Here is a 24,948-nt window from a genome sequence, read left to right on the forward strand (position 1 = left end):
AGCCATCCTGGGAATTATGCTTGCTCTGAAGTATCCTCAAGGACCACTTGGGAAATAGGCTGGAGCTCCCATTCTTGTGTATGAAAATCTGACTTTCTTCCTCTCCATATCACTGCAGACCTTTTAATAACATTGTACTAACCCTGAGATTGAAAAAAACTCATTAGTTCTATTCGTGTGTGTGTGTGTGTGTGTGTGTGTGATTTCTTTCCCTCTCCTTACAATGTATATGCTTATCCGTATTGAACATCATCTTTTTTTTGGTGGGGGAACCTCTCTATTCTATAACTTTCTCTTTTTTTAATCAAGTGAGAGGCAGGGAGGTGAAGAGGCAGATTGCTACATGTGCTCCAACCAATATCCACTTGGCAACCCCCATCTGGGGCTGATGTTCTGCCCACCTGGAGCCACTCTTCCATTGCTCAGTAACCGACCTATTTTAGTGCCTGAGAGGAAGCCATGGAGCCATCCTCATCACCCAGGCCAACTCACTAATTCGAGCCGTGGCTGTGGGAGGGGAAGAAAGGGAGAGAGAGAGAAGGTGGAGGGAAAGGGGTGGAGAAACAGATGGTTGCCTCTCCTGTGTGCCCTGCCTGGGAATGGAACTAGGACTTCTACATGTCAGGCTGATGCTCTACCACTGAACTAACTGGCCTGGGTTGGAACTGCTCCTTTCTAATTGTGATTCTACTAGCATCGTGTTGGCTACCTCAGCCGGGTTCCTAGAAATATCTCTGTTAGGTTTTCCCAAACCACTTGGAAGAAAGAAATATTTCTTGTTGTCCTTCATCCAAGGATTCTCTCATCTCAAGTAGAATCTCATTTTGAAAAATTATTAGTTAAGCTGTCAAGTAGAGAAAATACAATATATTTATAAGAATTACTATTTTCATTTTTTCATTATATTAAGAAGATATACACGTTTTAACTTCTGTGGCATATAGTGGAGTGAAATCAAGCGGGTCTAGTTTGTGTTCATGTTGGAGGTGGCATAGTGAGCATGAAAAGTTGCCCGAACAACTTATTGCCCAAACTTGGACAGTTCTGAGTGTAAAATGGGTGCTATGCTTAGGTAGACTGGACAACAGACATACACAGAGGCTGTCTGGTTTAAAGGGCATGTGAGGTCCCCAGATTAGAGCCAGGCAGACGGGGCTCAATCCCAGCTGCACCTTTGACAAGCTGTGGGCCTTCAGAGAGTTCCAGCATCTCTGAGCCTCAGTTTCCTGCCTCCTGTGATGTCAAGGCATAAGTAGGAAAGGTATACAAAATGCCAAGCACAAGGCCTGGCATGTGTTAAATGCTCAACAGTATTTTTACTGTGTAAACTGGATCATCATTTTTGTACTGGGAGATTCTGTATGTGTTTATCCATTTTACCAGTGGGGTCTGGGAAACCAAAGCATGTCATACGAGGGTCTCTGGTATCCAGTGGTGAGGCCAGAGGTGTACTCATGGTGGGAGAGCCACTTATGTTTTCCTTGGGTCTCTGTTTTATAATATTAGAAAATGTGCTTAACTCACAGATGAATCAGATCTGCACAATATTAAGAAAGCCTGCTTCTCTATATATTATATTCTGTATGTCAAGAACCACCCCACATTCTTGGGATGGTGGGGAAAAGGAAACAGGAGATTAATTAGAAAATGATGGTTCTTATTTACATGTATATTTCTTCCCAAATGAAAGAAGCTGATTTAAAGCAGCCTGAATCAAGTCTGCATTTTCCAAAGCCCATTGAAAAGATAGTGTAAAGAATTATTAAGTTAAAACAATTTCAAAGAAATCATAGTCATATAAGATCTATTTATTTATAGTCCGCTATGTGCCAGGTACTGTTCTAAATATAAAATTAAATAGGTAATGTTTCTTTCATTAGTAATTGTTATCTTTATCAAGTAATTTTCCAAATAAATTTAAGACGCTCTGATAATAGGCATTTACATATCTGTGAAATGAGTAATTGTTAAATGGGAAATCATCACTGATAACAATCATTGATAGTCCTGGGGCATACAGAGGTATGAGACATAGTACCTGTCCCTAAGGGCCTTGTAACTCAAATAAGATATAAAAAAAACACTTTTCATAAAAACTATGAAAAAAGACTCAAATTGTACATGCAAAGTGCCCAATGTGTTTTCAGAGAACAGAGAAATTAATCAGGGCTGGGCAAGTGTGGGCACTTCTCAGAAGGAGAGGAAGTGAAAGGACCCTGAAAGACCAGGGCTTAGGAGGAAAGCAGACACTGCTGTGGGTACAGCAACAGCGGAGCCAGGGAAGTGACTGCACAGGGACACCAGGCACTAGAGGTTGAATACAGTGAAGCGAGGTGGGAGACAGGGTGAAGAAGAAGGCCAGGCTTCCCAGACTAAAAGGCCAAAAAAGGGCTTTGAGCATGTGGGTGATGTGAGCAACATATGCTTTAAGGAAGGTTAGCTTGGCACTAGTTTGCAAAGTAGACCGTATTGGGGAGAAGTAAAGGAGGAAGACAAGGACGGGGGGAGGATGCTCACTTTGCTCTAGGCCTGGACCAAGTGGGAGACCTGAGAAAAGTCCTAGGCACCTTGGGTGCAGAGCTCTCATAGCCCACAGCTTCAAGGGGCAAAGTTTTTCCTTGACAAATCCTCTAGAAACACAAATTCATCACTCATGGTGGATCCCTGTGCTTCCTTCCCACCATCTCTTTCTATTTCTTTCTTTCTATTTGGAATTATCTATTCATTTTGTGGGACTACTCTGTCAGCTTTTAATATATTATTTAATAGGTTTGTTAACTAGTAATTTCATGTTAACTAGGTTTGTTAACTAGACTTTTCAGATTGAGGACAAAAGAGTACAACTGGTGCGTGGTGTGTGTGTGTGTGTGTGTGTGTGTGTGTGTGTGTGTGTGTGTGTGTGTGTGTGGTGACGATGGCATTACTGTTCTGATTGTTCTTGATTGTTGGGGACAGTGTTCAGTGTTTATTCATCACCACATTTAATATGTTGAGACACTGATAAATTTGCTTCCTAAGCTATTACATGTCTAAGAGTTCCTACCTCTGCCTTCCTAAATAACTAGGTCTCCCAGGGTAGTGGTTTTCTTTTCTCTTTTCTTTTATTTCTTTTGTCTCTTTTTTTGTTTTGTTTCTTTGTTTCTTTCTTCCTTCCTTTCAGTCTTTCTTTTATTTTTGTAGCCATCAGTAAGAAATTTACTTGTTTTTAAAAAATCCAAAGGCTGGCATTGTTCAGAAAACTTTAAGAAGTTTTTTATAATTGTAATAAAGTTGAACTGCTAGAACTCATTTACTGAAACATTCTGACTTGCATTAATGCTTTATGTCCTCGCATTTATATAAAAAATTCACACACAAATGAAAATGCAAAAACTACCAATACCTGATTTCTGTTCCTTATTTTCCACTTGCAATCATATACTTAGGTACTTTTTTTTTTCTTTTTTTGTATTTTTCTGAAGTTGGAAATGGGGAGGCAGTCAGACAGACTCCCGCATGCACCCAACCAGGATCCACCCGGCATGCCCACCAGGGGGCAATGCTCTGCCCATCTGGGGCATCGCTCTGTTGCAACCAGAGCCATTCTAGCACCTGAGGCAGAGGCCACAGAGCCATCCTCAGCGCCCGGGGCCAACTTTGCTCCAATGGAGCCTTGGCTGTGGGAGGGGAAGAGAGAGACAGAGAGGAAGAAGAGGGGGAGGGGTGGAGAAGTAGATGGGCGCCTCTCCTGTGTGCCCTGGCCAGGAATCGAACCCAGGACTCCCACACACCAGGCCGACGCTCTACCACTGAGCAAACCAGCCAGGGCCTATACTTAGGTACTTTTTGACCCCATGGGAAAAAAATCTAATATTCAGAACTTTCAATAACAGGAAGAAGCACATTCTTCCCCTAAATGACATGCTAGCTGATGTCTTTGGGAATAATTGTTACATGTTTAGGGCATGGGAAGGACACAGGTTAGTGTCTTCAAGTAGGCCAACCAGGTAGGCCTTACATGCCCCCTGCAGAGCATCAATAGCTGCACTCTGGAACCTAGATGTGTTTTGAAGTCCTGCACAATCTCTCCCACCAGACTCTGCAACGGAAGTTTGTGAATCAGAAGTTCAGTGGACTTCTGATAACGTCTAATTTCATGAAGTACCATAGTACCAGGCTTGTAACAATGAGGTTTCTTCACTCAGGGTAATTGTTTTCAAAATCTTCTGACCTGGTCACATTGTAAGAAATATATTTTACAACAGGTACATATATACAAAACTATATATATAGAAAATATATGTCTTTCTATATGTACATATATCTCTGTCTCTATATGTAAGTATATCATATAATGTATATAACTTAAACGGAAGTGTCAAGACAATATACATAGCCTTACTTTTGAATTTTGTAAAAAAAATTCTGGCTAAAACAACTGAATCCATATAATAAACATTCACAACGTAGTTCATAGAAAGGTCCAGAAGGTATCATCTCTTGAGTGCCAAGGACCCTTGTTTTCTATGACCACCTTTCTCCCTAATTTACAAAATGTAACAGATTCCTCCCTGATAGTATAGACAGAGGTTGAGGGCTCTTTTCAGCTTGGGGATTAAAGGGTACATCTAGTCCAGGAATAAATATGTAGAATTTGGCCAACATATTTTATGGTCAAAAAGAAAAATCTTTGTGCTCCAGAGTCATCTGATGACTATTGTTTGGGAAGGAGGCCCCTCCCCCTTGTTCTCCCCAATCACCGCTGTTTTAGGATGAGTACTCCGGGGAGGCTTATCTAGTTCCCTGATAAAGCAGAACTGGCTGGAGAGAAGTCCTACTTTGTGCCTATATTTTACCTCTTGAAAATTCCCACTTGAGTGTCTAGAAGGGGGTCTGGGTTAGGGCCCTTTTTGTATCAGTAAGGGGAAGATGTGTTTTATAAACAGTGAATGAGTCATAATGAATCCAGCTCAGTGTCAGGCATGTACATTGAAAAGAACCTGGACACTCATTTGTTTTCTTAAAAAAAAATCGTATCCTTCACCCAGTGTACTCCAAACACATGGTATGGTATAAAGTGGTGCTTTTTGAAAAATCAGAATTACAAGACCATACCTTTCCAGGAACAGTAGGATCTTGCCACAGCTGAGGTTTCTTCCTTCCCTATGTGACACTAGATTGTTTCAATCCATACCCCAATTGTAGAGTCATTTTGGCAAGGAGATTTTTCTAAAGACTTTTTCTCATTGCTCAGAGCTAAAGGTTTTGCCCCCTGACCTTTTGATTCTCGTTCTGCATCTGTAATCAATGTCAGGTCACTGCAAGCAAAACTAAAAGGAAGTTAAGTGGACAAAACCAAAGCCAAAGGCCTACCAGCCACGTCCCAAGCCTGCCCAGCTAAGTTTTAGGAGCTCGCCATTTTGAAATAGAAAGATCAGTTGGATAGGAGACTATTTCCTTCCGCCCTCCCTCCCCCATTTGTTTGGTGCCTGATTTGTTTCTAGTTGCAGCAGGGAGGTCAGAGCAAGCCAAGAAAATAAACGGAGCCACTTCCCGCTGCTGCCTGGAGCTGGCGGGTGTTACGGATCAGCGTAAAGCCAGCTCCCTTTCCCGGGCCAGGCCGATGTAACTCACTGGAGTGGCAAATTACATCAGACCTACAGCTGTAACCCGACATTATGATTAATTTGATCAGTAATTTCTCCTGTTTTTCATTTTAATCGGTGTGACTATTCTGCTGTGGCAGGTCTTTCAGATCTAATTAAGATAAATATCCGAGTAAAAGACTTGGCAGACTTTCTGAGTCAAATTCAGGCATCAAGTGTGAAGACCTGCAGCCCAGTCAATCACCATGGGGGAGGGTGGGCGCTGCTCTCAGTGATCAGCCCTTCACACTTAAGCAAATTCATAATCTCCAGCACTGCTTAGTCATTCTCTCAAAAGTGTCCCAGGCAGAAAAGGAAAGCCCCAGACAATGTTATTCCTTCTCCTGGGTTCACTCATACTTCACTGATTTGCCCAGACTACATGGATAACCCTATAAGTGGACATTTTACAGAATCCCTGAGCTGGTATTTCTAAAAAATATTCTAAATAAATACGTGTGTATATATATATATATAAAATAAACACAAATGTGTACACACAAATATGGAACACATATGCATATAACTATGAAGATTTAAGTCCACCTACAGATATGTAATCTATTCCTTTAATGCGAGCACATGGCCATACACATATTGGATTCATTGTAAGAGTTTAAGAGTTTATTTTTCCAGTTTGTTTTCTTTTAGGCCAACCTATTCATTTATTTATGAATCCCAAGGTTAGTGGGTAATATTTATATAACTTCTGTTAGGTTTCTGTTCTTTGAAGATGAAAGTGTTAATGGTTTTTTTTCCCTAAAGCCATTTAATCAGCAGGACCTTCTTGTCCAATTTGCTATCTGTGTTAGCATATCTGTGATAACATTAATAAGGAAAGGCAGCAAATGCAATCAGACATTAAAAAGCCTGTTTGCTTCACTAGGAAGTTACAGCTTCAGACACCCAGAGGTTTGTGCCCTTGCCCTTCCAAGGTGATTGACACTCTTCTTCCCCCATGTAGAGAGGAAGGGCTGGCTTTTCAGTCTCTGGAGGGTACAACTGGTTCACCCCTAGAACATGGGAGAAGGAAAAAACAGCACAAGAAATTTCTGTGCTAAGCACATGCCCAGTAGAAGTCAAGATGGCCTAGGGAGGAAATGCTTCTACGTACCTTGAGGCAAGGGCAGTAAGAGCCAAGATGGCAGCCATGGAAGCCTGTCAGGCTAGCCTGGGAAGAGGATTGGATTGGTGAGGGGGAGGATCTAGCACAGCCTGTGAATGATTGAGAAGCTTACTGGTTGGTTTGAAAAGCCTCGTCCTCCCCAAACAAGATAATATAACTAAGCTTAACAAAGGGCCTCTCTCTCTCTCTCTCTCTCTCTCTCTCTCTCACACACACACACACACACACACACACACACACACACACACACACTTGACCTGTTCTTGTGTTCTCTAACTAGCCATGCAGCCCTAGTTGCCTGCAGCGTGGCAGCTGCCTGTGGGCCAGCTCCGTGGACTTCCAAGTCCTGGACACAGTACCAACCAGGATGCAGCTGGGAACACAGACTGTATACATAGCTGGGAACATGCTGGTGGGAGAAGAACAAAGGCTGGGCTGGACTAAGTTTTCATATGGATTGAACTGTGGCACAGAATATCTGGACACTGGTCTTTTTATTGGGCCTGATAAAGACTAAATTGGACTTTTTCTATGGTGGGACAGACAGTGAAGAGACATTGGGTACCTGTGTGCAGCTTTATATCTTCACTCAAATAAACCTTCTTATCATGAAACCTCACCCTCCCATGTGGGTCTCCCAAAATACTTTCCTCAAACAGCAAGTACCCCACTTCCACAAGCAATACCTGCAGATTTGAGCAAGTGTCAAGGATTTGCCTGGATTACTGGGTCTATATGCCCACTAACAGAAAATAGTAAATGACCAAAAACTTCAAAAGAGTGGATGATTTTGAAGACCTTTTTTGTATTTTATGAAGAAAACATTACAATTATGGCATAGCTCCCAGTAATCACAAAGCAAATCCTCCCTTGTAATAGGAATGACCATTTAGGAATCCATACTGTGATTGGAGTCAAGATGCTTAATGTAATTTTGTACATAGCTCCCACATCTGATTAACAACTTAAAGAATTTCTGCAAAGTTTCCAGGTGTCCCCAAACTACGGCCCATGGGCCGCATGCGGCCCCCTGAAGCCATTTATCTGGCCCCCCTCCGCACTTCCAGAAGGGGCACCTCTTTCATTGGTGGTCAGTGAGAGGAGCACTGTATGTGGCGGCCCTCCAACGGTCTGAGGGACAGTGAACTGGCCCCCTGTGTAAAAAGTTTGGAGACCCCTGCTAGTAGGCCATGATGGCAAACCTTTTTATAAAAACCGCCCACTTTTGCAGTGCTGGTCAACCTGGTCCCTCCCGCCCACTAGTGGGCATTCCAGCTTTCATGGTGGGCCAATCACGGTGCCATTTGGTTGCTCCGCTACCACCCACCATGAAAGCTGGAATGCCCACTAGTGGGAGGGAGGGACCAGGTTGACCAGCACTGCAAAAGTGGGCAGTTTTTATAAAAAGGTTTGCCATCACGGCTCTAAGGGTCTTTCCACAGATAAACAGAACCACACTCTGACTCTGTGTATGGTGGAGGATAATTTTGCTATCTTTTACACGTATTTTGGTTTTTAGTCCTAGAGAAAGTGCTGAAATGGTGGTGTACAGACGACTTCCTCACTCCCTGATGAGGCAGACAGACTCAAATGTACCCTTTATTGCTGAATGAAAGGTGGTGGAAGGGAAGGTGGGGTGTGGTCCTCACAGTCACAGAGCTAGGCAATCTTGGGTCTAAACCTTCAGACTTTTCACAGAGAAGTCAGCCATCACAGCTCTACTTTAGTTGGTGGTCACAGACCACTTTAATCTCTTTGTACTTGAGTTTCACTTTGGTAGAAACAGTTTCAACAAAACTAGTATATTTACTAAAGAAAAAGAAGAATGTGTGGCCACGTGCTCACCCTAATCTTAGAGGTACCAGTTCTTGAGTAACAGTAAAGTCAAGATTTAGATCAGGAGCTGCAAGAAAGAGCAGACAAGGGGAAAGGAGAGTCTTTCTTCCAACAGTGCATCTATCTCCATTTTCCTCAGTAAGGAGAAATATCATTATGTGATTTCTTTTAAAAAATGGAAACCCTAAAATAAAATAAGAAAATAATAATAATAAAAAGAGTCAGATTAGCACAGTGGACAAGGTTTTATGTCAGATAGATCTTGGTTTGAATCTTGCCTCTTATAGATTCTTAACCCTAATTTCCTTATCTGTCAAATAGAGCTTGAGGAAGGGACATCAAAGTCTTGTTGAGTGAAGCTTTAATACCCAAGAGGTGGGCAGAGAACCAGCAGCATCAGCAGAATCTGGGGTGGGCCTGAGTCTACATTAATCAAGGTCCCAGGGAATTCATATGCAAATAAAAGCTTGAAAAGCTCTAGTGTAGATTAGATAAGACAACATTTAGTGGCAGTTGGACATCTAATAAGCTCTCAATCAGTAGCAGCTGTTCTTGTTTGGAGAGGATGTTAGAGTCTGAAAGGATCATTTCTTTCCTCTATTATATTTTGAGGATGAATCACCAGGTTTAAGGTTTTTCTGTAAATATTGGCTTACAACCCAACTTCTGGGTCTGGGAAGGGCTTGAGTAGGTGACAAAGTATAGATATGATTGTTTTTATTTCCTGATGGGCTGTGAATCTGAAGAAAGGACAGGGTTGAAGTAACACTGGCTCATTTTTTTAAGAAATCTAAACCTGGCCTGACCTGTGGTGGTGCAGTGGATAAAGCGTCGACCTGGAAATGCTGAGGTCGCCGTTTTGAAACCCTGGGCTTGCCTGGTCAAGGCACATATGGGAGTTGATGCTTCCAGCTCCTCCCCACCTTCTCTCTCTGTCTCTCTCACCCACTCTGTCTCTCTCTCTCCCTTTCTCTCTCCTTTCTAAAATGAATAAATAAAAAAAAATTAGAAAAAAAATCTTTAAAAAAAAAAAAGAATAGCATTAAAAGAAATCTAAACCTAGTTTTGTTATATCACAGAACTAAAGTGAACATCAACTCATGCAACCAACACTTCAGCTAAAAGGTATGTATTTTGTTTAATTAAGAGGTAGGAATTTGCTCTTTTAGAAATGATAATTGGGGGCTTGTTTACAAGACTGTAGGTAGCTGTCCTTAACCCTGGTTCCACATCAGAACTGCTTGAAGAGCTTTAAAAAATGCTGATGCCCATACTCCATCCCACTCAAGTTCAATCAGAATCACTGGGTGGGACCCAGTCACCTATATGTTTAAAAAACTCTTTAGGTGATCTCAACATGCAGCCAACACTGAGAAACACTGCCACAGTGGTTTGGAAAATTTTTTTTGGAAAAAGAAAACAAAGGATTGAACAAAACATAGTGGCAGGAGGGTGGGTGTGGCTTCAGCTGTTTGGAGATGGTGTGGCTTGGATGAATCAAGAAGAGGGAGGGAGGTCAGGCAAGGTAGTGAGATGGTGCCCATGGCCCAGAAAATATTTGATTCCCTGGAGAGCTTCCTTTCTGCTATGAAGATACCTACTATATCACTCAAGGAAGCTCACTGGCAATGAATATATAGTATTATGCAGGTTGTGCCTTGAACATGCTTAAAATGGATTCAATAAGATTGGTACATGCAAGGTGTTTGGAGAATATCCTATTTTTTTTTAAGTCTTTAGTAACTTTCTGCTTTGCCCAGGTTGGGTTCAAGGACCATTTGGTTTTAGCCGCAAATTCCTTCCATGCAGTACAGGGTACTGAAGGAGGCAACTCCTCTACAGAAGTTCAATTTTAGAACCTTCTATAGGAGTATAAGATTATTTTCCCTTTGATTTGAGAAGTAGAAGTTTCCAAGGTAAGCAGACTCAGGAGAACTTTCCTTGGGGGCAGTGAGGGGGCTCCTCATCACTTTCTTCTCTGGACCCTTCCATGTTGCTTTGTTCTCTTCACGCCACACGTGCAGCCTCACAATGCAAGGGGAGAGCTCGGCTCGGAAAAGAACAGCCAGCCTCTGCAAGGAGATGGAGCCCAGCTGAGAAAAGAAGATCCCTAACTTTATTTCTTTATATGACAATTGAATGGTATAAAAAACTAAGTTGTGGTGCCAGGCTGATCCCTGTCAAATGACAGTTCAGACAAAATGTGTCAGCTGGAAAGGTTGCATCAATTGGAAGCCCACCTAGGCCTTTTGAAGCAGACCACTAGCTCCCAGAAGAGAGGTATCACATACAAATACAGAGTGCTCCCCTCACTGCTGCATTCATCTGCGGCCCTGTGGGCAACCCCACCAAGTGGCCAAAGATACAGAATTGCCCTTTCCAGTTGACAACCACTCCAATGAGCACCTGAACCTTTGCTATGTGGGTTCTTCTTATGCGTGAAAGAGGAGACTCTGGAGTTAGTATTCTCAGCATGGCTCCTTTCTCTGTCCTAACTCTGCACTCACAAGGGCTCAGTATTCTGTTTGAAATCAGAACACCCAGTTGGGTTCTCAATAGTGGAGAATGAGAAAAGGAAAACATAGTGCCTCGGAGGGCTTTTTCTTTCTAATTTTTTAACAAGAAAAAGAGCCCCGATGGGAGCAATGCTCCACAGGCATGGAGACTGACAGCTTGGTGAGCTAACAGACAGTCCTGGATTGCCACAGAGATTTCAGACTGATTTGATCTGTTGTTTGGAATCCAAACCTTGTTAAAATACAGGGATAGAGAATGAGGTTCTCAGGGTACTGAGGAATCTTTTAACCACCGGAAATTCCTGGGTCAAAAGATGAAAGAATGTGGGTAAGGTGAATCAAGGGCATCCCTCTCTCACTACTCTTGATTCCATGTGTCTGGGGCTAGGTGTCCAGTGGTACCCTGTCCCTTCTCCACGCTTGGTAGGAGTGGTGTGTAAACAGGAGAAACCATAAGCAGTGACAAAGAGGAGGAGGAAGAATCACCACCTGAAGGACAAGGTCTCCAAGACCTCAACTGCCATGAGGGGCAACCCAGCCAGACCTTCCCTTATTGATGGCTAAGTGATTTTGCTCATTGCCAAATATAAGGACCATTCTTGGTTTCAGCTTTCCCTCCTGTTGCTTTGATTTTGAGTTTTTCTTTCCTGTCTTTCCTCATCTTTCTCTGCTTTCTTTTTTTCTCTGTCAAGTTCATTGAAATAGGTCTGTTGAATTTGCATAATGTTTTAGGTAAGGAAATACAAGATTATTTTAGTTATGTGGATGCTACAATAATTAGAGAAGGAGGCCTTAGAGCAAGGGTTCCTGAAGGGTTTTCTATGGGATTTTAATTAGTGTTATGTGGGGGAAAAGGTTCATTGTTTATACAAGTTTAGGAACTCATTGGTTAAATCATGTTAACTAGATATCTCTGTTGCAGGATGTCTTTAGTTTTCAGTATTCTAATGTTTACTTAGAAATAGCTTGAACTGTCTCACAGTGTGCAGCATCTCTCACTCTATTTGATTACTTATCATCTATTTTACCTACCATGGAATCTGTTTTTCAAAAAATTTTTGGACTTGTATTTTGTGGAAGACACTAGAAAATATTATTTTAGAATATACCAGAAGGCAAGTAAAGAAATAAGAATACATTTCACTAACAACCCAAAAGAACATTGTAAAGACAGAAAAATGTAATGGAGACATGTTGAAGTCTGACCAGTGACGCTGAGGAAGTAGCTTCAACTCTCTGAGACCCACTTTCTTTAGATCTGAATGAAAATAATTTTTGCCTCTTCTAAGGAAGAGAGGAGAAAATGAGAGACTGAAGTACTTAGAGAATATATGATACATAGATGCATTTGCTAAATGATAGTAATTATTCTGATTAGAACTGGGAACCCATGAGACCAATGCATGTACTTTGTAAATTTCAAAACACACTGCAAATATTATCCCAATATTTTCAGGCATGTTTCTTGAGTACTGCATGTGTGCTGTGGGTTATGGTGTTGTATAAATGTAGATCTTTCTGTGTAATTCAAATCACCTTAATTGTGCTATTTCATAGATAGACTGTGGAACTGGAAAGGACATAAAGATCATCTAATAGGAACTTTTCATGTAACAAGTGACACAACGAGTCCTGGAGATTAGGTGATCTGTCCGAGGTCATGCAGCTAGTTAGGGGCAGAACTGGGATTAGCAAGATTCTTCTCATTTACCCGCACACTAGAAACCACAACTTTAGGAATTTAGAAGAAAAACATTTTTATTTTTATTTGTAATAATATGGGTGGAGAAACCAAGGTTCTGCGAGTCAAAGTGAGAATTCTTGAAGAACACATGAGCACATGGCTACACTTCTCTTTCTTGCAGCTCTCTACACCTCTCCCAGGCTCTATGCAGGCTCTCCTGGTGTGGCGTGTGTGCCCCTCACCCTCCTCTAAAGCCACTTCCTCAGAAATCCTCCCACCCTCTCTGACTCCACCAATGCTACAAAACAGATGTGTCATTATTAGCCTCATTCTAGTTTATATGTATACAGTGTATAATTTTATTGCATACACAAGCATTTTAATATTCCCATGACTATTTGCTTTTATTTATTTATTTTCTTAGTGAGAGGTGGGGAGATGAGAGACAGACTCCCGCATGCTCCCTGACTGGGATCCACCCGGCAACCCCGCCTGGGACCAATGCTTGAGTATTGAGCTATTTTTAGCACCTAAGGCCAAAGCTCAACTGAGCCATCCTCTCACCCAGGCCATGCTGGAATCAATCAAGCCACTGGCTGTGGGAGGGGAAGAGGGAGAAAAGGGGGAGAGGGAGGGGAAGAGAAGCAGATGGTCTCTTCTCCTGTGTGCCCTGACTCAGCATCTAGCCAGGGACATCCATTCACCAGGCCCATGCTCTATGCACTTAACCAGGCCCTACTATTTGCTTTTTGTTCAACTTTGAGTCTATTTATCTCACATTCCTCCTTAGATTATAATATCTATAGTCAAGACAGAAAAAAGGCAATCAGGATGCTGATAATTATTAGCATCAGCTATCTATCAAGAACTGAATTAGATGCTCTGATTTAAATCATCTCATTGAATCCCCCGCCTTCCCACCAAAGAGAAGACTGAAGCTCTGAAGGATGGGCTGTCCTCATCCACGTGCCCAGCAGAGCTAGCATCTGCAAGCAGATCTGTCTGCTTCTAAAGACGATGCTGCCGGCCTGACCTGTGGTGGCGCAGTGCATAAAGCGTCGACCTGGAAACGCTGAGGTTGCCGGTTCAAAACCCTGGGCTTGCCTGGTCAAGACACATATGAGAGTTGATGCTTCCTGCTCCTCCCCCTTCTCTCTCTCTCTATCTCCCCTCTCTATAATAAATAAATAAAATCTTAAAAATAAATAAATAAATAAAAATAAAGACCATGCTGCCTTTACAGCACCCTGTTGTGCGTTCTGCAAACCTCCGCTTAGGCCACAATGCACAACAAAGAGAGTTGATAAATGTTTGTAGATAACAATAAAAGTGCTCTTACAGCCTGGATAATATTCACTTGCAAGTCTATACTGTGGAAAATTTATCCCAAACCTATAGGAAATGAATTGAGGTTAAAATGTAAGGAATAGCACTTGATCGTGAAAGCACAAGACAATTGCATTAAGTTAACATCAACACTGGCTATGCTTTGCTCATTCAGAGTGAAGTGGCAGCCAGCACATTTTGGGCATCTCAAAGTGCTGCTAAAACCTGCTTCTGCGCACATGGAAGCAAAAGTGTTCCAGCAGCATTCTGAACTAGACTTTGGGATAATTTATCAGCCACATCCAACAGACACTGGTGGGACTGGATGGTGTGTGTGGATCCAGGCTCACTGCTGAGCTTGCTGCAGACAGGCCATGGATCTGCTCTGTCATGTTCAGAGCCATGCTGTTTCCCTTGAGAAATTAATAACTTGCCATGTTCAAATGATACAAGAGCATTTCCAACCCCCATTTCAGTCTGGCACCCTTTCCATCTATTAATACTTGATGTGAGTTCCCCTAGTCAGGGGTGGGAACATGATGTCTCCTTTGTTCAACCCCTTTCTACATGATTTGACTAATCTGCAGAGCAGCATCCAGGAATGGCACATGTAGATGGTGACAAAGAAGCACTGCAGTATATAAAGTGTATTCTTGGTAAACTAATTTCCCCCCTGCCACTCTCAAAGCAATATCAACTTTGTTGTTCCTCCTGGATCTCAAATGCTTGTAATAAATTCTTTGAAATGTCAGTAATGTTGAACTGAGGGGTTTTTTTTAAAGGAGATTTTCTTTCTTTCATAAAAGAAAAAATTGTCCCTTGCAGACAATGGGGGTAAATATATCTTGTTTATTTTATTCAGCACTGAATACGGTTGGGTAAAGGGATTCCGATTTCCCACCCGACCTCTTGCTGAATGAGTGAATAATGAATGAAGCTTTCAATTTGCTGAATGGCAGTATGAACAGAAATACACTCATACTCTTTTACTTCAATAGTATAATTAACATTTGCTTAGCAAATTTATAGCATAAAAAGCATTTTTATCAGTATGTTATATTTAATGTTCACAACAACTCTCTGGATTTGGATAAATTTTCTCATTTATAATAGTAAAGTGTCTTTTGGTTTTTTAGCCCAAGAGGAAGCATTATGCAGTGTGTGTGGACTCTTCCAGTGTTTAGAAGGCTCTCACAGCCTGGATAGCTCTGGGAGAATGTTGTCTACGTCTGTCATTTTCACCAAACTTACTCAATTTCATAAAACCACAAATTAGTTCAGTGAAAAATGTCAGCCAAAAAAGTTACTTGATTGTCCTAACATTTCAATTTAATAAAAAGTGATTGATTTATTAGACCTGTGCAATACCCAGTTAAGGAGGATAGATCTCTACCATACTTCCCTGCCTCATCTATTATCCAACATACACTTATGTTCCTCTACAGAAAAAAATTTAGTGCCACTTTCAAGTTTAACTAGAAAGTAAAATCCAAGATCTGGCTGAAATTTACAGTGGACAGAATGCCATTGACTTCGGAGAATATTTGCTAGTTAAATCATTTATATAGCTGGTAGCCAAGCTGGGAGAGAACAGGGTGAGGTGAGTGAGGCACTGATGGGGACACAAAATTTAAGGGTGCTCTGAGACACAGTAATCAAGATGAATAACATCTAACTTGATATTTAAAAAAATCAAAATAAATGCAAAATATTCATGATCAACAAATCAGTATTATTGAGTCTTCTTTTTGCCTCAGGCTCCAATATGGCTCAATACTGTTACTAATATTTTGGTATTCCTTTTTTATTTTTAAATATATTATATTAAATATTACCATCTTGCCTGACCAGATAGTGGCATTGTGGATAGACCATTGGTTTGGGATGCTGAGAACCCAGGTTCAAAACCTCAAGGTCACTGGCTTGAGCATGGGCTTACCAGCTTGAGTGTAGGGTCTCTGGCATGAGTGTGGATTCATAGACATGATCCTATGGTCACTAGCTCGAGCCCAAAGGTCACTGGCTTGAAGCCCAAGGTCGCTGGCTTGAGTCCAAGGTTGCTGGCTTGAGCAAGGGATCACTTGCTCTGTTGGAGCCCCACGGCCAAGGCACATATGAGAAAGGATCAATGAACAACTAAGATGCCGCAATGAAAAATTGATGCTTCTCATCTCTTTCCCTTCCTGTCTGTCTGTCCCTGTCTGTCCCTCTCTCTGTCTTTCTCTCACAATAAATGAACAAATAAATACCCTATTTCTATTGCTGCAGGTTTGGGAATATCCCACATCAGTTTTCTTTCTGAGATGAATGCCTCGCTTGCCCCACCTTAGACTGATCCAGGCAGAGAGAATTCCACACAGTGATTCAGCCCTGTGTAGGCGTGGAGATGTCTGCGTCCTAGTAGAATTCACAATGACCACAAAGTAGTGAAATGAACACGCCTGCAAGGGGTAGCAGAATATGCTGCCCCACAGCGTGCCTCTGTGGCATGAAAGGTTTCTTTTTCTTTTTTTTTTTTTTTAGCTGATAGCAACTAAGAAAAGCAGATACAAGAAAAGCTCTCCATCATCCTCCTATTTACCTAAAAGCAGGGCATAATTTTGTAAAGGTATTCTCCCCCCCTGAACACCCCATCCTCCCACATCAGGAAGGACAAAAATTAATTACTGAGTATAATCTAGGTCCTTATCAGCCCATAGATGGCACCAGAAGAATCTGTAAAACAAATCCTGCTAAAACTAGCCCTTATCCACATTAGTTTCCCATACATTCAGCTTCTCACAATTTGCCACCCCTTGAAGCTTATAGTTCTCTTCCTTTGTCTTGTTACTTCTCCAAAAATGTATTGTTCATTTGTTAATAAACTTGTTTGTTTTTCTTTTGTCAGTATCTCTTTTCTTAGTCTAATTTACAGAGTTCCAGCCTGAGAAATTTTTTTTCTCCTCTTGCACCTGCATCGGTCACCCAATGCAGTTTTAGGGGTTTGTAACATAAAACTTTAAATAGAATGAATGGAGTTCTAGTAAGTATTTAATTTAACCCCTTTCCTTCATAGATGGAAATACTTAGAGCCACAAAGCTTTGATAAACATCATGTTAAATTGACTGAGACAAACTACTGGGGAGAGAAGGTTGGCCCAGGACACTGGGCCTTTTCTCTAAGAAGGAGCCATGATTGGACATCGTTTCCTTTAAAAAGGATGAAATTCATGTAGGTCTGGGTCTAACTATTTCTGAAAGGTTGGGCTCTTAGTTTTAAAAAGTTATCATGTACCATTCATTCACAGTGTATCACTTATCCACTCTGGAACTTAGTCCTGAAAGTTTGCCAGTGAGAAAATATCCCAAGTGAGAAGATCAGGAAGCAGGCTGTGCTTACTGCATAACAGAGGTGGAATCCTGACGCAGTTTAGTCTTGCATGCCTGAGTGGTAACAAAACCTTTACATTAGCAAATGCACACAGTCAGAAATGACTTTATGCTCTTTCTAGAGCAACTTCACCTGAGGAGGAAACCATGCCTCTCATTCCTTATCCAGGCAGATAGCTTTCTCTCCCCTAACTGCTTCCGCCGAGCTCTCTCTCCCTCTGTTTTATTAAAATGTGCAGTACAACAAGAAAAGGAAAAGATTATCCTTCTTCCTGCCATGGAAGATGGTATGCAGAAGGCCAAGGTTAAATGCAGCATTTGGTTTCTTAAGCCTCTCTAATGTATAGGTGTGGAAAAGCAATCTGGGACTGGAGCTTACAGTGGCGACTCTCCAAGGAGGAAAACTTGACTTTAATTTGCACTCCATGGCTAAGATAAAATCTGCTTCTGTTATCATTATTCCACTTATGTTTGTCCCCACTTTGTTTCCTCTCTGCCACCCAGCTGGGTGGGAAGAAATTAATCTGACCTTGAAGAATACTCACAGAATTTTTAAGACCATCTGGTTTTCAACAGCCAATAAAATTCTAGAGTCCTACTAACACTTAAATCATAGACTCATAGGTCTGCAAAGGATTTTAAAAATCATATAGCCCATATATATAACAGATAAGGAAAATAAAGTCCAGAGAACCAATGTGACCTGTACAGACTCGCAAGCTAGTTGGAAGCAGGGCCAGAACAAGAATGAGGCCTCAAACCTCCCTTCCCATGGCACCATGACTAGGCTCCAACCATGTCCACCCCATCTCCAGATCATCCAAGAAGGAGTGTGCACACATATGGCTTTTACACAATCTTTGGAATTTCATTAGTGTAAATGAAAACCCCCAAGGAAGAGCCTGAAGGAAAGTCAGCTCAGAGGTCATAGAAGGGAGATATTTATTTCACCATTCTTATGCTTATGGGGTCTTTATCCAGATCAAAATGAGATATTGAAATTAAAATTGTGCGTTATTTCTACCCAAGAATGATTAGGCCATTTCCCCCCAACCCCCAAATTAGTTGCTTTCATTTATGTTTCTGATCTGCTTCTACCCAATACACTCTAGTTTTAGATCCTGGCCCAGCCTGTAGCCCAGAATCTGCAGCAAGAAGAATAGGAACTGAGAGCCATCCTGGAACCCAGAGGTTGATTTCAGCTCACAGATGCATTTTGTTTGTCTCACACACTGTTTTCAACATTTGACTATGGGTTTTATACCCAAGTCTGCTTTACTTAGTTATACTGACTGGCCCCTGAAAACTTTGTATTTATGAGGTAGGCAAGTCTTAAGTCTCAATGGAGAATCTAAAGACAGACCTCCACTCTGGAGCACTAGCTCTCCGATAACTCTGAGTGATCAAAATTAATGAATGAAATTAGTTTCCTATCTGAGCTTCCCCTGAAGTGATAATTAATGCTTTAGGTTTATATCTGTCTTGAAACAACCACCTGATTTTGTAAAATAATCTAGTTCATGGAATTTATTTGAAGAGTGAAAAAAATTATAGAACAAAATTATGGAAAAACCTGACAAGAACTATTTGGAGAATTTTAGTCGAATTTTACCACCTGCCACCACTATTAACTTTATTTCATCTTGAAAAAATGACCTTATCTATAGATACCCACACAAGCCAATTTTATTAGTTTTTTTCTGAAGATATAACATCAGTTTCAGAATACAGGTAATTGTTATCTTTCAAAGCTTTTTTTAAAAATAAAAAATCTTCTGAATTGCTGGCTTTCCTTGACAATCTAACTTGCATAGTTATAAACTAATATCTCTCAAACAGATTTTAAGTAATATAAAAAGATAAAGCCCAGATGGAAATAAAATTTTTTAATAGAATTTAAGCTGTCATATATTTATTTAGTCGATCTTTATTCCCTTAATAATCTTCAAAAATGTTGATTCATGAAAATCAATTGGAGTTCCTTTTAAATAGTTTTCTTTTTTTAAAGTTCAAATATTCCATGTTCTACAAATGCCAAAACCCTTCAGTTAGAGTAGAAAAAAACACTATTTCAAAGTCATGGACTTCTCCATTTCCTTACATATGCCTATAGTAAAGAAAACACACCTTATATTCCTACTGATACATATTTATTCAAAATTAGTTCTTTATCTATTTGGCAATATTTTAATTTTTCTTTTAACCAAATCACATCTTTGTTTTTTATCCATTAGATCCAAAGAAGTTGGAATATTATCTACCAGTGTATTTATTTATTAAGTTAATAAGTTAAAACTCCAACAGAGAAAAATTAGAATATTCTCTCTGGGTTATAAATAAAGATTGAGGCTCTGAGGCTTCATCTGTTGCCAAAAAACAAACAAACAAAAAACTAGCCCCTGAATTTCCATGGCAAACCATGAAGAGAGCTTTCAGAAATTTTCCTAATACAACTTATTTCCATGAGGTTGAGTGGTCACTTCATCTTACAGTCCCATCAACAGCCATTCAAATGGGTTGTTTTCACTGGCCAATAGAGATATATGAGCTGCAAGAGTCCAGAGGAGGCTGATGTCCACAGAACTCAAGGCTTTCACGCAGCTTTAAGGACTACTGGACTGGATACAACAGCTGAGTAAGAGCTAAGTAATCTCCCTCAGAGAGGGACAGGCTTTCTCTTTGGTAAGTTCACTTATTTTGATGGCTTGGAAAGAGGACGTGTTTAATCACATGGTGTACAGGTACATCTAATTTAACTGTGCCTAATAAGCATTAAACCCATTCTTTGGGATAATAGAGTTGAATTCCAAATGCTGAAAATATTAGGATGGCTATAATCACACATCTTGTAAGTATGCTTATATCTACTGTCTCAAGTGTACAGTGAAGACTTATTAAGTGTTATTTGAGTGTTATGTCAAAGGTATTACATTGTCTCAGACTTGTGATATTTTAAAAACTACATCTACAAACCCGACTCAGGAAAATGTTCAAATTGAAGTAGCCATGACCCACGTGTCAGGGAAAACACAATTACTCTTCTAATCCAAACATTTCATTTCCAGGAAAATTTTGGGCCACCAATGAGAATCCATTTTCACAGGGAAAAAAAAAAAATGGTTCTAAAATACCAAACATAACAAACAAATTTAGTTGTAAAATACTAAATCTCTAAATCTACTTGCCTTGTGACTGGTGCTTTCCTATATATTTTGGCCCTAAGAATGCAATGGCTATTGTCATCCAAAAGTGGGGAGGGCTGCATGCCCCACCATGGAGAATTGGGGGGATTGGTATTTGAAATGAGTGCATAGGCTGCTCACTCTGCCCGACTTTGTCATTGCACTAAAAATGTACTCAATCATCTGGGATCTCATGGGGGGAAAACATCCTTATGTAAGTCTAAAATGAGCTATAAACTTCAGGATCTGATGGGTTGGCATCACAGTCACTACGTTTTGAAGCTAATTTATTTTAAAGGCCACTAAGTTAAGAATGGTTTTCTGAACTATAAAGTTAGATATTCCTGAACGCTCTTCTCCATTGCTCCTCAATGATGTAGATTAAAGATGAGCATTCATGATTAGCCTGAATTATCTACTTTGAATGCCTTCACAGTAATACAGTAACTATACAGAAGCTTACTACTTTTTATAATCTTTATGACGCATATTTGTTGAGGCTCTTGGCATGAATGTAGACTACTTGTTAGTCCACGGAGTGATGGTTGGAATCTGGGACATAAGACTGGGGCTTAATTTCTTTATCCTCCTAACCCCAGAGAGTCTTTAGAAAAATAGAAACAAAAGGGCACAAAGTACTTAAGTAAGACACTGTTGTATTCATAATCTAGAGAAATAACCACTGTGCCTCATGGACAGGAGATACAGTTCTCCGCGGGGCTACAAAACTGAGCTAGTAATAATTTTAATTGGATGCTATCTTTGCTGCCTTCAAAAAGTATCATAAAATGGAATTATTAAGGGCTACAAGTGCACTTGCAGGGCCGGCCTCTCACAGGAGGAGCATATAACATTTATCCTTGGAGGGTCACATCGATGGGGCTCTATTTGTTTCCTTCGTGGGCATCCCCAGTTGCCTGCTGTTTGCTTCCTCTACCTGACGCCTAGGATATCAATTTGACTTGGACGCTGCCGAACCGGATGCTAAGCTCTGCCTCCGGGAGAGCACCTCCCGGGGTGGTGCCCGGTGCCCGCGGCGGCGGGGGCGTACCTGCAGAGGATTGGGCGGCGTGAGCGGCGACGGGAGGCCGCGCCCCGGAGACTGGCTGGGTTTCTGCGGAGGGCTGGCACTCTGCCGGGTCGGCGACGGCTGGCTCTGGGGGTGGGGCTGGGGCTGAGGCTGCGGGGGCTGCGGCGGCGCCGGCGGCGGCTGCGGGGCGGGCGGGCTGGGCGGCGGCGGCGGCGGCGGCTGGTGCTGCGCCGGCGCAGGCGGCGCGGGCGGCGGGAGCGGCTGGAGAGGCTGGAGATGCTGGAGCTGGGAGTTCAGGGATGAGGTAGCTGCAAGGAGAGAAACGCGGTGAAACACGCGGCAGCACTCGCTGCGCCTTTGGCAGCTTGTCCTTTAGAAACACTTCGCCCTCTCACCCCGAAGCTCTCTTTGTAGATGCAGCGTGGGACTCTGGGAGAAAGAGGCACTCTTGGGGATCATTGTAAACTTTAAGGAGGACGAGAATGTGCCACATCAAGGTATTCCTTTGAAAGGTACTGAGCAGAACAAGCCTAGAGTGTGCACTGGAAACGGGCACGTGTTCCAGGACTTTCTCTTCCTTCTACACTGCTTGGGAAATACACTTCTGCTTTCAAGGTTTGATTTAGGTTAAAGTTCAACCAGTTTAATTCTTTCAGTAAATGGTCGCCAGGAGTTAAAAATAGAAAACTAAATAGTTTGTAATCTTTTCATTATCACCGCAGTTAATCGCGCCACTCTCGCTACTGCAGACCCCTGCCGGCCTGCTCAGACATGTCAGTTTCAAGTCTCTATAGTTCTTTTAAAATTTAAAGATAGTACATGCTCCCCTGTTTTTCAGAGTCAAAATCCTGAGCCTGAATCTTTTGCCTGCAAATCAAAGACACATAGACCCCCAAACTGGGAGGATTATATATAGTAGGCGACTGTGGTGCGTTGTAGTGACTGGTCACATTAGCACCTCAAGGACACGCAAGGAACTGAGAGAATGAAATCATCTTTCAAGATTTTTCTCGTTATGTAAAAAGTAAGAGCTAGTGGGACAAGCTGTCGTAACACTGAGCACACTAATTTGTTTTCAGGTACCCATCTAAAACAGAACAATTCTGCAGCAGGAAGACATTTAGTTTGGCCAAAGAATGATCTAGAGAAAATTACTGCTACAAGTTCACTTCCTTCTTTCTCAGAATCTCATTCTAAAAGCTTTCCAAGAAGCCTACAAATAAATATAAAAATCAATGTTGAATGCATAAGGTGGAATGCAATGTTTTTCTGCTCCTCCTTACCTAGAACTTGTCAAGATTTCCAAACAGAGTAACTTCTGTTTGCAGTATTAAACTAGTCCCTATATTTTTTTTTTCAGAGACAGAGTCAGAGAGAGAGATAGACAGAGACAGACAGACAGGAACAGAGAGAGATGAGAAGCATCGATCATCAGTTTTTCATTGTGACACCTTAGTTGTTCATTGATTGCTTTCTCATATGTGCCTTGACTGTGGGCCTTCAGCAGACCGAGTAACGCCTCGCTCAAGCCAGTGGCCTTGGGTCCAAGCTGGTGAGCTTTGCTCAAACCAGATGAGCCCGCGCTCAAGCTGGCGACCTTGGGGTCTTGAACCTGGGTCCTCTACATCCCAGTCCGACGCTCTATCCACTGTGTCACCGCCTGGTCAGGCATAGTCCCTATTTAAAAAAAAATCTTTCCTTAAAAACAATTTAGTGATTCTGTAAAATAACAAATATGTTTTTGAGAATGTATTTCTGTGTATGTTGACCCATGTGCTGAGGACACCCAGAGAACTTTCTCAGTAAGGAAATCAAATAGAAATCATTTTGTAAAATTTATTGAATAACAGCTAGGCACAAATACTGTGCCGGGTAATATGTAGTATTTAAAAAGGCGACATAGTCCTGCCTGCCTTTAAGGAGTTTATACTCTATTTGTGGAGATAAGATGAAATCATAAGAAATGATCAGGCTTGGGGTAAATGTTATAGAGTCCTTCTAATTTTAGATGCTTGATCCAGATCGGTTAATTGACTAACTGGTCAACACTGTGGACATTGACCAAAATGACCAAAAAAAGATCTTCTGGGCTGGGGAAACACCCAGAAGCCAGCATGGCTCAAGTGATATTTCTGAAGGACAGTGTGGAGAATGAATAGCTTGGAACAGAGGCTTTGGGAAGTTTTGAATGACTTGAGACCTTAAAGAAGGTGAGGGACTTATCTTGTGAAAGTGGAAGGAAGATGGATCATTCCAAATTAGCCTCTGGTATAAGTCATATTTTAAATAGAAACTCAGGTTTGCATAAAGCAAGGCAGAGCTACAGTGGTGCAATGATAGTTGACAGTTTTCAGGGACACAGATACCAATTCTGTGTCCTCAGGTAACATGCCGGGTTTCCGTGTTGGACCAGTTAGGATGGCAAGTCCTCCCTGGGTCAATGAATTACTGTAAGTCAGCTCAAACACTCAATCTGGTTGTGTCCTGCCTGGCGTGTAAATATAGTGTCTGGACTCTAAAGTTAGAGGTGGTGTGCATGAGAGAGGGCTGGAAAATACTCAATAAGCAGGAACTCTCTTTACTTTCTGCTCAATTTTTCTGAAAACCTAAAACTGCTCTAAGACATCAAGTCTGTATACTAAAAATACCCAGTCATCATCCAATTTATTGGAACTTGAAGAGTATGGTCTAGTTTTGCCATTCTCTTCTGTCCCTTGGCTCCTATTGTGCAAAATCACATATTATTGAAGACCTGGGAGACTGGCTGAATCCTCATCTCCCAGGCTCTTCCGCAGTTGGAGGACCCTGGGGGAGTGAGGCTGGATGTCTTCTTTGGGTGGACTTCCAGACTTTGGGAAACTGATTGCATCTTGCTTCCAGCCTGATTTAAATCAAGCCTGTCCTGATTTCTTTCAGGTGAGGGAACATATGTCAGTGCTTGTTTTCATAGTTGACTTAAACACCATCCTGTTTCATTTAGGTTAGAAAAGCATTTATCTAAATCAGCATTTAGAAACAGGAAAGACTGGGGAATATTGGCAGGCAGATTTGGGCAGACAGGTAGGTGCAGCAGACCATAACCTACTAATGAGACATGGTCCCAAACCTGCAGCTTGCCTGGAAAGGTATAACCTAAACTAAACTTCTGAGTCACATAAACTAATATGGTAAAAATCACAAACAATAAAATACAGTCAGGTATCGGCTAGACGCAAAGAAAAGCATGAGGGGATTGTACCAGAATGTAATGTAACT

The 24,948-nt window shown here is 41.5% G+C and overlaps 1 protein-coding gene across 1 annotated transcript in view; it reads right to left on the minus strand.

Moving 5' to 3' along the window:
• The window catches only part of POU6F2 (POU class 6 homeobox 2), a 609,603-nt gene that overhangs the window by 139,086 nt on the left and 445,569 nt on the right, over positions 1–24,948 (minus strand). The window contains exon 6 of the mRNA XM_066343683.1: positions 21,715–22,001. Coding sequence (XP_066199780.1) covers positions 21,715–22,001 — 287 coding nt within the window. The remainder of the gene's footprint in view (positions 1–21,714; positions 22,002–24,948) is intronic.

The sequence above is a fragment of the Saccopteryx leptura genome, chromosome 6 (genome assembly GCF_036850995.1).
Source record: "Saccopteryx leptura isolate mSacLep1 chromosome 6, mSacLep1_pri_phased_curated, whole genome shotgun sequence".
NCBI lineage: Eukaryota > Metazoa > Chordata > Mammalia > Chiroptera > Emballonuridae > Saccopteryx > Saccopteryx leptura.